General features: G+C 38.6%; 1 protein-coding gene across 5 annotated transcripts in view; it reads right to left on the reverse strand.

Annotated features, from left to right (window-relative positions):
* Window positions 1-17,502, reverse strand: part of MAGI2 (membrane associated guanylate kinase, WW and PDZ domain containing 2) — a 710,849-nt gene that overhangs the window by 40,462 nt on the left and 652,885 nt on the right. For all 5 annotated transcript variants that reach the window (XM_066318723.1, XM_066318722.1, XM_066318724.1 and 2 more), the window contains 4 exons: window positions 8,628-8,813; window positions 4,868-5,042; window positions 2,121-2,361; window positions 240-383 (listed from right to left, as the gene is read on the reverse strand). In XM_066318723.1, the coding sequence (XP_066174820.1) occupies window positions 240-383; window positions 2,121-2,361; window positions 4,868-5,042; window positions 8,628-8,813 (746 nt within the window). The remainder of the gene's footprint in view (window positions 1-239; window positions 384-2,120; window positions 2,362-4,867; window positions 5,043-8,627; window positions 8,814-17,502) is intronic.

Consider the following 17,502-nt stretch of genomic DNA (forward strand, 5'->3'; position numbering starts at 1 on the left):
AACATGGTAAAAGGTATAATCAGTCAGAAGTAATACATTTATTGGTGAAGAAACTCCAGGGATCTACTATATGTATCAACTAGTTTTTGAACTCCTATGAAATGAGTTTATTTTATATGAGGTATTTGGCATTACCCCTTCAAAACCTGATCAGAGATTAAAAAAATGCTTTCTGTTTGACCTCATCACCAAACATATCTGTAAATGTTGAAAAAAATATCGCAATGCATTTTACTCACCCTCATCCTTCCATTTCTTATTGCTGGTCCATCTTCTGCTAACCTCAATACATACAAATCCATTTTGTACTCCCTTCCTCCTCGAATACTAAACCCAAATCCTTTGGCTCCTTTCTCCAAATCAACGGTGAAATAATCAAAGTCCTGTACAGACAAATACAAAATGAAAGACAATTAACTATATGGACATTGTGATATACATTCAAGAAGACTTTAAAATAGATCTCTTCAAAAATATATTGATCCACTTGATATAAGCAAAGGTCCATAGATAGGTGTGGAGGGAAATTGTGATGTAGCTTCTGATCCATTGTCAACCAGGAGTGCAAGATCCATGGGAGCAGGAGAAAACAAAGTGCAAGTTTGGGTTGTGCAGTCTATTGATTAGAGAATTTATCTGGAGATGCTGGGAAATAGCCTACCCAAGCACCTCTCTAGATGCTAAGAAGCATCCTATAAGGTATGCACATGGGGATAGAGACTTGCTATTTAGATACTGAAATGAACAATATTTTCATAGGGTTCTCTTCATCCCATTTAGGAATTTCCGTATTTTTCTTGGTATGGTTTATGTGTCTGGTTTTGAAAATATAGACATACAAACCACAAAGGTTCCAGCATCTAGTGTCCAGAAGTTTATAGTTTAATACTTTTTGATCTCTGTTTTGCCTGCCTTTATGTAAGGAGAATGGATGGGTTTTTTTTTTCAAAGTCTGAACTTTGAGCTCAATCCTCAACCTTCAAAACTGTCAGTAAATATCTGTCATCAGAGGAGTCATGTCCAAGGTACCATAACTCTTCGTCTAACTCATCATCTCTTTGAATTTGTCAGATTGTGCTTGATATCAAAGAAACTAGTTGTATGGGCTAGTTTCTACTCATCCAGACTATTACCAACAGAAATTTAGTTTTATCAGTCAGGATTTTCATTCCTTTATTATTCATTCCTTTTAGATAAAATCTTAATTTTCAAGAATGCTGTAGAAGTGCGGTCTGACCTAAGTATACCCACCAGAGTTTGATGACTACATGCCAAGAATGAAAAAAATTTCCTCTGCTGATGAAAAGGCTTTTTAGGTTAGAATTTTTATTTCAACTCTCCAGCGCCTTAAAAATGGTGTTCATTTAACATTGCAGTCACACAATTAAAAACATAATGTTCATTTCCAGATCACACAGTTACACATTGTCCTGGGTTGTAGTTTAGGATGTATTCTATCCCCATCTTCAGTTAATGGCCCATCAATGCCTTGTGCATGACTCATAGATTGCTCCCTCCGGGATTTATCTCTCTTTAATGGGCCATCAAGGAGCCCCTGTATGACTCATCATCCCATTGGGAGATGCTCTGCCCACGGGGAGGAGCCAAGCATTCTCACCTGGGATATAAACTGGGATTTGGGACAGTAGAAGCAGCCTTCACCCACTGGATTCCCAGAGGACCAGAGCTACCAGACCTTTCTACGAGATCACTGCTTCAGGAAGACCACCTTGTATGGACTGCTTCCATCACCCTGCTCAGGTTGTATTCTGACTCTGTCAGTGGTTTTTCTTTTTGTATTGTTGCATTTATTTTATTTTATTTTATTTTATTTTATTTTATTTTATTTTATTTTATTTTATTTTTCCTTTTCTTCTCATTAAATTGTATTTCTGACTTAGAGTCTCTCACTTGGTTTGTTTTCAAACCACAACACACATCAATATTAATGGTTTGGAAGTCATTTCCTCTGCAGGGAAATAGAGTGAAAAACCCTTTAATGTGTCTTTTCCTTCCGTGGTGGCACATCCATGGCAAACACCCACGACCTGTCCCTACAGACCCTCTGTCCCCGCAGACTCTGCACTGTGCAGGGGTGCTCGGGGTGGTTGTGCCCCTACCTGGGGCTGCCTGTACTCGGACAGGGGGTACTGCCTGGTGTCGGGGGAGTGCTGCCTGTACTCCATCAGTGGTGGTTGCCGGTAGTCCAGTGGTGGTGGCTGCTGGTAATCCATCACCGGCGGGTGCCGGTAGTCCAGCGGCGGCTGCCGGTAGTCCGTGGAGGATTGCCTGTAGTCCGTGAACGGGGGTTGCCGGATGTCAGGCTTCACGTCCTGCCTGGCTTTCACTTCTGACCTGTAGCTGAGGAAGGCACCAGTTTGAGAGAGCAGCAAACCATTCCGAATGGGCAGGGCGGTAGTGAGGAGGGAAAGCGAGCTGCCTGGCTGCAAAATCGCACGGAACAAATTTTCATGGAGAAGTAAAACTCTCAAGGGTAAATAGTCGAAGCATCCAAAACCAGTAAGTGCTTTTGAAACATGTGCATAAGCAGTTTTCCCTCAGGTCATACGATGCAATTTTCCAGCTCGTATCAGTGAGATCAGGATTAGACTCAAAGGGACAGTAACAGAAAAAGCATCTTGATTCCAACTTACCGTGCCTGTTTTGAAGATGAAACTGCATGTGAAAACACCCACTATACTCACAACAAAATAATTAACTGAGATTACAAAGTGCTTTTTTCCAAAATTAATATTTCTATAGAGTAAGTGGAGTATCAGTGCAGTTTATATCCCCTTTCATCGACATAAAATATTAATGTGAGCTTCTCAAGGCTAGAAAAGGATAAATGCTCTGTCTTAGCTGTTACCTCTTTAATGAAAGGTGTCTTTGATATAACACCTATTAATATAGTGTGGATTATTTTTATTATACACTCCCTATGATGCTACCTGGTTTAAAGCTATTTCAGTAAAGTCATGTCAGTAGTCATGCACAGAAATAACACAAGCTGAAAAGAAAATAAATTTCGTTATGAGAAATTAATAACAAGTAAAATATTGCTTTAGCTGATAACTGGTTACAGGGAGGCGAGTACTAAAGTTCGAAAGAAAATGTGGCTTTCTGAGGTACATTGATTAGTTATTTACTTTATTCAGATGAGAATTTCTCTTAGCATATGGAAATTAGCATATAATGGCACTTCAGGGTGAAGTAAAGGACATTCCCTAGGGCAGAATTCCCTTCCTCAGCCATGTGGTGTGCTAAAGAGGCACAGAGAAAGTCCTGAATTCTTTTTAGCAAAGTAATTCTGTAATAGTGGTTTGAGTTATATTTTAATAAAAATGTTCACAGAGTGGATGTTCTTACATTCTTCCTTAAGTACCAAGGGAAATATTTATTTTCTATACAGGAAATAAACATTTCAAATTCTGCTTTAATCATGGACAGGAAGTTTTCAGTCAACAAAGTGAACTTTTCAGTCAACTAAATGTTTCAAATTGTCTGATATGTTTCAAAACATCATTATTTTATTAATGTAGTTACAGTGACATTATGGCTAATCTTCCTACACAATAGTTTTAATAATCTGACTGTCTAACCAGACACAAAAACATCAGAACTATTTCCCTCTGACTTTTCTGAGAAGATTAAAATAGACTGCTGCCATGTGTTCTTTTAAAACCTGTACATAGCATCTATAATACCTGCATGCATACATGCAATCCTCTTACTTTCTTTGCTCAGTATCATGATCCTGTAAAAAGAAGATAGAGGACAAACAGGCTTACTGTGATACTGAGCCTTATTAACACTGGAAGCAAAAAAAAAAGAGTTAATATTCCTAAGAGTTTTAAACTCCTATTTTGCTAAAGAAACAATGTATATGGCTATAAAAACAAGCTGTAATTTAGCTTATAGAATCTAGTGAAAAATAATACTATATGAACTAACAATATTTGCCCTTTTTCTGAAATAAGAGCAATCTTTAGGCAATATATAGCCACAGCTGCATATCAGAGGATGATATTTTAATTCACAGATGGAGGCACCATAATTTTTGCTGAATTTGTAAATGGTGACATGAGCAATTACAGCTTACACTTTTCAGTATAATTATTACAGAATTTCTTTCTGGAACTTTAATTAATATCATGTGCTGGTCCCATCTGAAAATTCCCAATATATTTAATACTGACTTCCAACAGCACAGGATGGCTTTTGTAAAAACTTTGTATTGAATTTTGCCAGAAACATATGTCTTCTAGGAGGTGATCACTTTTGGAAAAATGACTCAATGAAATATAAGGAAAAGTAGTTTTCCTAGTATGACTAATTGAAAGAAAATAATTCTGGGCAAGTGAAAGTACTACATCTGTTAAGCAAGGAGAATTAGAGGGTGTAGTGTCTGAATCACAAGTGAACTCAAGTATTTTCAGAAGAGAAAAGTTACAATCCTGTTACCAGCATCATTTGGGGAAGAGGATCTTGATGATATGTGTTGGTTACTGAAGATTAGCATAAAGACAGTCAGCGTAATCAGCCTTGCTTAACATGCTAGAAAATAATCCAAAGACTAAACAGTGCTGATTGGAGGTCACAGAAAGTTGTATCCTCCCACAGGTTTTAATAAAGCTGGTCACAAAATTTCCATCCCCCTACCATTTGATTTCCATTACAGACACATTTCCTAATGTATAGGCATAAAATACACATGGAAAACTGGCTGGTAAATGGTACACCAGAGATAACACCCACCATAAAAAAACATCTTCCTGCCTCCAGACTAACATACAAGGCAAAAAGAAAAAAAAAAAAAAAAAAAAAAAAAAAAGAAAGAAAAAAGACCATGTTGAAAACGCCACACCTGTTCTCGTGTCCTTGTGGCTGTAGGGGCTGTGGAGGCGGTGGCTGGGCCACGGGGCTGTGCTGGGCCACAGGGCTCTGCTGTGCCAGGGGACTCTGCTGGGCCATGGGGCTGTGCTGCTGGGCCATGGGGCTCTGCTTCTCCGAGCTGGGGGCCGAGGCTGGGCTGTTCAGCTCTGCATCAAGGGGAGATGAAGATTAAAGACCTGTCACAGTGCAGCATTTAATAAAGGGCAAAGGTACACAATAATAATTTTCGGTCACGCACTACCTCTGCAAATTTATGCTTTGTCGCTTTTACTCTCTCAGGTTATAATTAGATTTTTAGACATTTGAACCTAATGGCCTCCTTTAGATAGTCTGTGGGATCCGAAATCTTGGTGGCTTCTATAATTCTGGTTGACACCGTCATTATTTAAAACACAATTCAACAAGGGAAATTGCTTCCATGTTTCACGTATTCTTTTAAAGCATAGAAATACTGATAATAGAATGACAGAATGATAGAATCATAGAGTCACAGAATAGCTTGTGTAGGAATGACACTTAAAGATTGTCTAGTCCAATCCCCTTGCAATGAACAGGGACATCTTTCACAAGACTTAGCTGCTCAGAGCCCTGTCCAACCTGGCCTTGAATTTTGACAGGAATCCCAGGATGGGGCATCTACCAACTCCCTGGGCAACTTGTTCGAGTGTTTCATTACCCTCATCATAAAAAAACCAAACCAAATAAACACCTCTGTTTTTATATCTGTCTGAATCTACCCCTTTTTAGTTCAAAGCTGTAAGACCACTTATTCTATCAGGCCCTGCTAAAGAGTCTGTCCCCACATTTCTTATAAGCCTCCTTTAAGGTCAGAATAAGGTCTCCTTGGAGCCTTGTCTTCTCCAGGCTGAACAACACCAATTCTCTCAGCCTCTCCCCATAGGAGAGATGCTCCAGTCCTCTGATCATCTTCATGCCCCTCCTCTGGACTGCTTCCAACAGGCCCAGAGGACCTCTCCACCTGGATTCATAACTCCAGATCAGATCTCATGAGCGTAGAGTAGAGGGCCAGAACCACCTTCCTCAACCTGCTCATCCATTGAACAGTCCCCCCTATCAAATTCATTTCTCTCCAATTTAGAGAGAAGGAGGCTGTGGGGTGCCATGCCAAAGGCCTTACAGAGGTCCAGATAGGTGAGATCTATAGCTCCTTCCTTGTCTATTGTTGTCCACTGATGTAGTTACTCCATTGTAGAAGGTCACTAGGTTGGTCAGGCAGGACTTACTCTTGGTAGAGTTGTGCTGGTTGTCCTGAATCACCTCTCTGTCCTGCATGTGCCTTAGCACAACTACAAGATATTTGAAATGCTTTACATTTAGAAAAAAAATTCACTTTGAGAGAATGAACATTTTACTGCTTTCTCCACTGTTTGGGATGATAGACCTGTCACAAAAGCTAAAACACTGGTGTCCTTACATTAGCTCCTGCTGTCTTTGAGCTCATTGAGAGTTTCCTGTCTTTTTAAATTTTTGGAGACGGTGAACAGTAAAATAGTAAACTCAATCTAGTAAATTCTGACTAACCATTTAAACTGATGTCTTATTTCACTGTATTTTGTTAAATTACTAAGGTTTCACATAGGAATAGTGCAGAAAACCAGAATAATTCTTTCCAAACAACAAAAAATTAAAAAAGACTGAGATTGGCATAGAAAATATGGTTTGTTCCTTTGTTATAAATAAAAGATGCCAGTCTTCATTCAGGCTTCCTGCTGGATTTGAGGGGAGACATATTTGCTGCTGAGCTCATATCAAATATATTTCTTTCAACACACCAGCACAGTCCTGTTCACCATTTACATATTAGGATGCATAAATGTGGGAGACTCCACCCACAGGAGGACAGAGAGCTGCAGAAGCTCCTGAATTATCAACAGCAAAGGCAAATATTATATTTTTTCTATTCCTGCTTGGAACAGAAGGAGTGAGGCCAGTGTGGCACTGTGCAAAACAAACAAAAATGGACACACATATGGCTGAGCATCCCTAACAGCAATAGCTACACATGATACATATCTTGCCTAATTTTACATTTGAATCCAGTTTTAATTTTTATGTGTTTTAATTTTAAAAATTTAACATGTGAGTTTTTCCCTATGGGTGCATATTCTCTAGTTATCTAATTTATGCTCACAATTATAAAAATTTTGTCTACTTTATAAAAGATATTTTCAATTTAGGATGAATTATCAAAAAAAGCTTGTATATTTGCACGTAAAACACTCCTCATGCAGGCATAAGCAATACTAGTCTGTGTAATTACTATGCTTAAGGCTGTAATTGCCCATTTTGCATCTGTGAGTCTCTTGTATTGCAAGTTTTAGAGTCAAAGATTGGAAATGTTGTCCCTCATTTCTACATTACTCTCATAACTATGGATGAACTGGTACATGAGCTTCTTCTAAAACTGCTTTGCATTTATATGGTGTTTTTAACCTGAAAGTATATTACAGTGGTATTAGATTTTTTACCAATTTTTATAAGCTGGGCACTAATATCAGAAGGCAAATGAGTTGTCCAGTGTCACACAGCCACACAGGGAAGCTGTGCCTTGGGCAAGATCATTTCTCACCACGAGCACCTGAGAACATCTTGTAGGACTACAACTCAGCTACACCTCTGCCTTCTTTCTAATTTAATGTGTCCATCTCTAATGCTGAACTATTAATGATGTTATTTAACCCAGATACCAGAGAGGCTTAAACACACTTCATGGACTGTATGAAGCACCACACTTGTTTTAGATGCTTGCAAAGCTGACCTCCAGTAATTACACGGGTGCTAATTGATGTAAATTCTAAGTTTTAGTATTTTTGTGTTTTTCCCTTCACTGAATTCGTTTAACAAAGTAGATGAATTCTCTCAGTTGCAGTGTCACCCTGTCCTGTTGCTGGGTGCAGCAGCATAGGGTGAAGGTCATCTAACTGGACCATGGATCATTAAGTAATTCCATTACCTTCTGTGTGTCATTCCCAGCTCTACTCGTATTTGTTGCTGAGATATAAAGACATAGTCTCATTAATGTGGTACAATTCAGGCAGCAGTGCAGCACATTGTTAAACTAAAAAAAGCCCTGAAATCAACACCAAACCCCATGGAACCAACATCAAAAGATCTTCACTGATTAGATGTGGAGTAATGACCAGAATAATGAGTCTACCCCCTTATCCTCACACTAGAGGCCAGATAATTCAGGGTTCAGTTCTTTCCTGCCTTGTGCATTTACAGTGATGTATCACTATATGATAGTGATGGAGGAAACTGCCAAATCTGAACTCTTCCTTCACATCACTTTTTGTCACATGTAGCTGGTAGCTGAACATACCTGGTGACAGCCATTGCAGTCTCTTCTGAATCACTTTGTCAAACTTTGGCTTGGCTTACAACAAGATATAAGGGAACAAATTCAAAACTTGGCTCTCTTGTAGAGCGCTTTTCCATGTAGAAGACAATTCTTGCAAAAGACCTTAACATCCTACTTTTCTATCTCAGTCAGGTTTCTCCAGGTTTGCTTTAAATACCCCTTTCATAACTTGAAACCTTTTCAAGAATTCAGATCCTATCTGAGCTAGAGCTAAGCTCGTAATTCTGGTGTGCTGCACGTTACAGCAGAGGAAGGAGAACAAAAGATGCTCTTTCAAGGGGTGACATAATTTAAGCTAATTGGAGGCTACTTAAAATTTTCTTCCTGTTTTTAAGGGCCATTGACTTACCCTCCTGAGGAATGATGCGAAGAGTTACACTGAGACCTGCATCTTTAATTAGCTTCACAATATCTGCATGAGGCATGTTAATAATAGACTGGCCATTCACAGCTAAGATCCGGTCTCCAACTTTAAGTTTTGCACAGCGATCCGCAGGACTTCCATCAATTATCCGCCCTATTTTATGGGGTACAGCTAGACAAGAAACAATAGGCACAGTTAACACGTGCTGAAACAAGTGGTGACGTTCACAAACAAAAGAAAATCAGTTCATTTTGGAAGAAAGTTCTATAAGAATTAAAAACAGCTTGTGTAAAAGCTTATAAGAATATAAATTCTCGTGCAATGTCATTTGCAGTAACACTGTACTGCATTTTATCACTAAAAATTCAGAATCCAGATGCATATATGGCGTATACATACGAAGTCAAAACTAAGTTTATAATTCAGCTATTTTGCAAACCTGGCATGAAACAGCCTAATAAGCAGGTCAGTAAAACAATAAGGCATTAAAACAGGGAAAGGGGAAAAACTTACACAATAAATACCAGTCATAAATTGTCTCTCATCTCCTGGTTTACAGAATTTCTTTATTTGTATGTTGCAAATAAATATTATTTGCTTTAAAAATATTATTTGCTTTATATACAAAAAATTGTTACTGAAAATGCCCAGGGTACATAAAATTGTTCTCCTCCATTGAAATGTGTTTATTGAAAAGCAGAAATAATACTGAAGATTTATTGAGAGGTGCAACTCCCTAATTAGATATTAATAGTAAATGAATAGAATTTAATTGACAACTGTGAGTACATAGACATATACTCCATCAAGACATCTCAGACCTCTTCTCAAAACATTACAGAGCAAAGCTTCTTCTTTTGCTCTTCTCTGTGGTTCTTCACCTTTCTGTTTACTCCATCCATGCTCTTGTTCTGTCTCTTCCCTCATTTTTCATTGAATTTTCTAAATATTGTTCTTGATTTTTTGACCAGTGTTTCTCTCTATTGTCCTCTCTGGTTTTAACTAAATGCATATGCTCTAGCTGAGTCTTTTCTCCAGGCTCCCCAAAGAGCACGCTACTTTTCTTTCTCCCAACTACTCATAAATATGCTTATCGCAATTAAATTAGTATATTGCTATTAATATCCTAATGTTTGAGTATTCCTCTGCAGTCCCACTTAAGTCCTGGAAAACTTGGCACAAAGCAGCTCAGCTTCATTATGCACCTTAAACTGGTATTTAAAACCAGTTTTGTTTTGTTTTGTTTTTCAAAAAATAATACAACCGTAACATTTAATTATCTACAGAGAACTTGGAAAAATGAAAGAAAAGATTGTTCAAACACTTTTTGAGAGACATCTATTCTATCAATGCTCATATAAACCAAAGCTCTAACAGGAGATGTGTTCAGAATGCATTGCTGCAGAACAAATTTCTCAGCACCCTGATAAACATTTACTGAAGGTTTTGGTGATTAACACAGACTGCACATCTGGTATAAAGTCACAACAGACATACATCAAAGTGACTTTTGTTTCTAGTATGGATGTAAGTGTTGTTTACAGTGTTAAAAATTAATTTTCAGAACACTGAATATATGAGTGAGTACTCTGAAGTGCAAGCCATAATCAAACTGCATGCTCCTTTACCACTATGGTTCAGGCAAGAATATAAATTAAAACATAATTTTAGTAATACAATGCATACACTTTAGATAAACAAATGCACTTCAGAAATGTCTTGTTGCTTAGGAAATACCTAATTTATGTCACAACACCTAAACATTTCTATGTTTTAAAATATACTAAGTATCTATGGCCACACTTTCTACAAAAATTGTGTTTATTTTACCCTTAAGGCACACATATAACTTTCACGCATACGAATGATACATACAGCGAACAAACAAATAAAAGAGTAACTTGACTCTTAAACAGTTTTCATAAAATCAGTTCTTAAAGCATCACCAAGAATCACTTAAACTAAATCTTGGCTGTTTCTGGTATATATAATAAAAGATCTGAATTGTCATGTCTTTCCTAAATATTAGTGGAGATCTGAAAATGAGACTGTCTTATGTAAAAAAAGCAAGAAATTTGGTAGTAAGAGAGAAGAGGAAATATCGTAGAGACGCCACAACTAAAATTTCCATGCTTGCCATTTCTAACCCTAAAGATGTTTTTGGTAGCCTAAATATTTAAGAGAAGACACCATTTCAGTAGTAAGGGGTGTGGGAGGGTGAGGGGTGGGAAGTCCTATTAATCTGCCAGAAAAATTTTTTTGCTGGACTTCTTGTACCTGACAAGTGAATAGAGCAGATGTCTGCATGTTTGAAATGTCTGCTGAATTCAAAGCTGGAGGTGGGAGAGCCACGAGAGTCTAATTCGGATCCAAATCCTGAGAAAAGGGAAGGGAGGGAGAAAGAGGAGGAACTTGGTGTTCTTTTCTTCTTCACTTTAAGCCTAATGGTCTTCACCTTCCTGATAAAGGCACCTACTCTAAATGTTTTGGTATCCCTGAACTCCCTTCACTCTGTTGTGTTATGAAAGGATTAACAGTAGGCAACCATAAGAACAAAGCCTGTGTCTGTCAAGATACCTTTTCTACTCCACCTTGCTATGTGAGGATTTAATGCTCCTCTTCTCAGGTTGTATTGGTGCCATATGTTACCATTTGATCTTGCTGCCAAGTAGGGTGTGGGAATATTCTGTAGAAGGAATCTGAATCTCTGTTGGATTCAAGGTTACACTGTTACGCTCTATAGGATTTTACAGGCAAATCTAGTGACTTACTAGAGGAGCTCATGGCCACTCAGCAGAAACTGGTTTGTGCACATTTCTAGATAATATGAGGAGTAGTTTAGCTCCTGGCTCCTTCCCTCCCAGTAATATTATCCTGAGGAGATTCTGTTCTTCGCTTCTCTTCCCAGTGGAACTCTGCATGAGAGCCCTCCTAAGCCACAATATCCTGGCTGCCATGGTCCCAAATGCTTCCTTGGGAAGGGAGGATTTATTTAGGGCTTTTTTTTACAAGCATGAATTTTTCTAAGGCGTGCAGATTATCTGATGTGTAGGTTGTTCAAAAAGAAACCAACCACGTTAAAATATGTTAGAAAACTTCCAATTTTTAGACAGAGCTTTTGGTGGTGTAATACCTACTTTGAAGGAATAAGGAATAAGCTACTCTCATTAATCTCAAGGGATTAATCAGGTAAAAGCTATGGAACAAAGGTTGACATGAACTGTGAATTTCCACAATGTAGAATTTTTATTGTTCAGAATGGTCACATCTAAAACAACTGTGGAAGAGCTGTGAATTGTCAGTAGGGAGTGGGTTGACTGAAGTGGCAGACTGGATCTCATGAAGAGAAATGCAAGATGATGCAAGTAAGGAAAAAAATAACCCTGCCTAAGATTAAGCAGAGATGAGCCCTAAATTAATTATTATCACTCAAGAGGCCTTGAAATGTGTGCCTACTTCTCTAAAAACAAACTCATTTAAACAGTCCATGTGACACAAAGAGTTAGAAAAAGCGTAACAAGTGAAACAAACTATTGCTAGTTACAGCTGTGTGCCTTATGTCTGCTGATCCTTTCAGTATCCTCATCTCAAAAATCACAGCAATGAACTCACAAAGATTCAGAGAAGGGAAGCATGGAAGCCAGAAGCAGAAAACAGCACCTGCTCAAAGGAGTTGTCCATGAACTCACAGTCAACACCTTGGGAAAGAGGATTTGGGGCAACCTTCTGAGGGGCAGAAAAATAAAAGGATTCAAAAAGGGATTAGACCAACCTATGGGAGTGACCCATTGCTGATTAAATCAGAAAACCTTGGCTGTGAAAGCTGACACAATGGGTGACAAAGGTCTTGTCTGCTGTAGGTGCTGTTCCATGTGCTGCTGGTCACAGCAAAGGGACAGCAAGAATCTGTGTGGCTGCTTTGTCTCTCCCAGCATGGCAGGTCTCTTCTCGGAAAGAAACCTCCCATGCCTGGCATTTAATTAGGGCTTTGTTAACCTACAATACTTTTTTTTCCTCTAAAATTGCATCTTCAGTGATTTGTTTTTATCCAAGCAGAGCATTTAATGGAGGAAGTCCCAAATCATCCGACTAGTGGTAAATGTTTCCTATCACCCTTAAAAATTTTTCCTAATCTGTTCATGCCTCTTTTAACAATTCGCCCCAAGCTGTTCTCCAAAGACGTGTACATATCGAAGAGTGGCAGCATGTGCCTGGATGAGACTTTGCAGAGGACTGATCTACTTATTTCCAAACACTGAGTTACCTGAGCAGCATTTAATATTAGCAGGTGACACAAAAAGATTTGGATTTCTGGCTTTTTTTTTTTCCCAAGAAACTCATTGCTAAAAGTGAATGCAGAAAACAAGCTGCCCTCTTGAAGAACAATTAATTTCTTGATTCTCTCAGACATAGAATGAATGAAACTGCAAGGGAAAAATTACTGTTAAGAAGGATTAATACATACTTTTTAACTCTTGAAAATTTGGGAAATTAGTAAGAATAGATTTGGATGTATACAAACCACACAGACCTTCAAAACAGACCTACAGGACCTTTTTCCTCAGTACTATCAACTCGTGCAAAATGTGATACTCAGGAGTGATATAGTTGGATATCTACCTTAAGATAAAAGAAATCCTTCTGAGGCAGAAGGCATAATCCTAGACCCAAAATAATCTAGCAGAGAGTAGCAAGACTGCAGAAACCTAATCTAACAAAAGATCTTACAATGGAATGTAACTTTTCTGCAGAGTATTTTTCAAAATTTCATGACTTGGGGAAGATTTGAATCCTGAGAGCACCAAAGCTTCTATAATATTTGAAGTCATTAATCTCTCCTCCTAAATCTTGCTCAGATATTTAGAGCATTACAGCACAAACTGACCCAGAGTTGGCATGTAGCAGCTGAGGCTTTCCCAAAAAGTATTTAATTGTGCAATGACCACCTCTTATCTCAATAAAGAGAAATCAAATTAAAAAAACTGAAAGACAAAATGATTCAAAGAAATCTTTGCATTTAGAAAGTGGATAAGGTCTTCTTTCAGAAACCTACCGATAACTACAAATTTACATTTTTCTCAATATTTTTCATTGATAAAAACCTCCCACTTTTGTTCTCCATGATTCGAATGAATATCCTTATCACACCTGCATGTCACAGAACAGAGAACAAATTTGTGTCATTATAACTGAGTGTCCATATGCTTGGGTCAGCTGTAAACACACCCAGAGCAGTTGCTGAATAAAGATACTTCTTCCAACACTGTGTATCACAGGAGCACAGAAGGGTTGGGGTTTGAAGGGACCTCTGGAGATCACATAGTTCAACCTCCTGCTAAGGCACTTTCACTCGGAGCAAATTGCACAGGATTGAGCCATATGGGTTTGAACATCTCCAGAGAAGGAGACGTCACCACCTTTCGGGGGCCTGGTCCAGTGTGCAGCCACCCTCAAAGGAAAGGATATTTTCAGAATGAACTTTCTGTGTTTCAGTTTGTTCCAAATGCCCATTGTCTGGTTCTACTCTCTTGACACCCACCCTTAAAGGTATGCAATGGTAAGAGCCCCTCTTCTCAAGGCAGAACAGGCTCAGCTCTCTCAGCCTCTCCTCTAAGGGAGTTGTTCCTGCTCCCTACTCACCCCCTTAGTGCTCCATTGGGCCCTCCCCTGTTGTTTCATGTCTTTCACAACTGAGGAGCCCAGAACTGGACACAGCACCCCAGAAGTGGCCTCACTAGGGTGAGGAGAGGGACAGGATCACCTCCCTCGACCTGTTGGCAATGCTCTCCCTAATGTTCCCAGGACACCACTATCCTTGGCCACAAGGATGCAGTGCCAGCCCATGGACAGCTTGCTGTCCAGCAGGACCTCCACATTCTTCTCCACAGAGTTGCTTTCCACAAGTCAGCCCCAGCCTGTGCTGGTGCCTGGGATTATTAATTCCTCCCTTAATGCAGGACCTTGCATTTCCAGTTCTAACTTCATTAAGTTCCTCTCCTCACAATTGTCCAAACTGCCCAGGTCTGGCCAGCAGAGCTTTCAGGTGTATCAGCCTCTCCTCCCAGTTTGGTAACATCAGCTACCTTGCTGAGGGTACACACTGTTCTTTCATCCAGGTCACTGATGAGTAAATTAAACAAGAGTGATAATATCTATCAGCCTCTTGCTTTTTGAATGTGAAAATCATTTCTGCTCATTTGAAAGACACACAAGCTAGAAAAAGTGGATTCTAAGAAAACATTACCATATATAAGGATTTTCTGATTTACATCAGTAATTTTTTTACATCTATTCAGTCCTTCTAGGCATAACTGTTGAGACTGTTTTTTTCAGACAGCAACTTTCCAGTTTTCCCCCTCTATATAGTAGCTAAATGTCAAAAAGTATCAGTTAAGGGGGAAAAATAAAACCTCTGCTTTATCTATTAAAACCCTCTGGCAGATAAATTCTTCCAGTGTTTTCTAATGTTAAGAGATACAGACAGTAAGCCAAGCAAATGAGCCTTCCTGAGCCAGCTGTCCTTTTCAATGTTATACAGTGATCAATTGAATATTTATTATATTCTCAGTTCTCTAAACATGCAAGAGTTTTCATTCAACCAACAGGCACCAGTATATCAGATTTTAATTGGAAGACTATATTAAATATAAACACCTGTAATTTAATTGCTAAGGAAAACTTGAGCATGGTGGACTTCCCATCAGGCTAAAAAATATTATCCTGATATTGAAAGGATATTTCATGTGACACTTGGAAAATAGAAATCTGTGGCATGCTGCATACTTGCATGTGAAAATAATCCCTTTTCTTTATAAGATTATTGAATCTATATATGGAAACATCCCGTTTTGTGCTGACATGGAGCATATTTGCTTGCATAGCACAGGCAAAAGGAGCCAGGTGGGAAGGAGTGCACATACCTTAGAAAGCTGAAGATCTAAGAAAAAATAACTGCTTATAGACTTCAGTTCCCATTTCTAATGAAAGCAAAGTGGACCCTGTGGAATTATTAGAAAAACCTTGGTTCCCTTCACGGGTTTGTGCTAAGAAAACTCAGTGTTTGTTCTCTAAAAACACATGAGCAGCACCTGTATGTCCAAATGATGTATTCAGAAAAATAGTGAAGGACAGAAATCATCTAGAGAGGGGAGTGATGCATTTAACATCCTCCATCATTTATCTCCAAAAAACATCAAACAGAAAATTGAGTATTTCATGCCGGCAAACTACAGAATGTGATTTGATGATATTAAGAACCTCTTTGACCTCTTAAGGCTATTTCATTATGATTGACTGCTTATGTTGTTTTGAAAAACTAAATCCCATAGAAATTTCTTTCAGCTGCAAGTTTTACTATCACTTAAACATACCTAGAAAGTGTGCTTTTGTAGAAGAGGCAGAACAGCTCAAACCTGAATATCAAAGCTGCACAGAAATGAGATTCCAGATCCCTTGCCCACAAGTTGCAAATATCTTCCATGGGGGATGCACACTGTGGGTGGGTTTTCACTGCTATGCTCCAAAAATGTCCTAGGTGGGGTAGACAGACATTCTAATTTCCAAAGCTCTGTATCCTTTAGAATTTGAAGATTGGGCACATAAAATTATGTCCTTAAGCAGCATCTTACCCAGGAAAAGCATAGGTGAAATTGCTACACAAACAACTCAGATCACACAGTTATCACCGATCAATAAACTGGTTTTTATCTCTAAACTGTAAGGAGTTCAAAGAAACTTTGGGCTGAATGGGACTTACTCAGAATGCTGTTTTCTGCAGTCAGCAGAGGCTTATCTTGGATTTTTGGTTTTTAGTTAAGACTGTATGTTTTGAGAAATGAAAGACACTTCTTTCACTAGACTCTGTTTTATCATATGTTTTCAAAATCAAGCAGGCACTGGCATATGCAGTGTAGGGGCAAATTAAATCTACAACTCCTCTTCTGTGAAGCAGGAGGAAGATCATAGCAAGTATGCACAGCCTTTATTTTTTGAAAATTGTTTATTGATTAGGCCTGTATTTTCAGCTTGTTTACACTTTATAACTGTGCTAATTGACATTACCTGCCACAGCCAAATTCCTGGAAATACTGCCAATTTTCCAATTTCACTGGAAGGTGCAAGTTAACAAGGCCTGTTTACAATACATGGTTTCTCTCCAAAAAAATTATGATGTAAAGAGATTAACAGGGGATCACAAGTACTTATTCCAGATGAAGCTGCATCCCAAACACAAGAAGTAATGGTGCCAGGAAGATATGGAAGTAGGCAGAGGGAAGTTTACTCCACAAAAATCATGTATACATTCATGTAGAAATCTCATTCTGGCCACCTCCAGAAGTCCACAAGTGCTTTTCCATAGGCTGCAGATAATGAAGTTATCTTGATACCCAAAAAATATTTCCCTAAATGTAATGCAAAGTGTAGATTAAAATTTAAAGTATTTTAGCTGCAATTTCTCATGTGTGGAGAAGAGATGAGAGCCACATCCTCCTTTAATGTTGGAACAGGATCTGGGGGAAGGCACAATAATATATTTCAGAGGCAGAGAAAGTTAATCCTTTCGTTAGAAATAGGTCAGGAGCCTGGACAGGTGTATTTTCTTTCCTTAATCTCTCAGCACTCTAAGATCCTCTGTGTGCTGCACTAGGCAAAATGACTTGCTCCTGGATATACCACTCAAGCACAGCTCTTTATTTATCCACTTTATCTCCTTTTACTGATACAATTTTGAAACATGGCTGACCTTTTCTATGCCCCTGCCTTGCCCTGTAAAATCTCTTCATTCAATCCTTGTCATTCGTTTTCCACTCCTGATCTCCCCACATCAGAACTGTAGTTCAGTGCAAGATAATCCCCTGTG

Source organism: Sylvia atricapilla, chromosome 5 (assembly GCF_009819655.1).
Source record: "Sylvia atricapilla isolate bSylAtr1 chromosome 5, bSylAtr1.pri, whole genome shotgun sequence".
Taxonomy (NCBI): Eukaryota; Metazoa; Chordata; class Aves; order Passeriformes; family Sylviidae; genus Sylvia; species Sylvia atricapilla.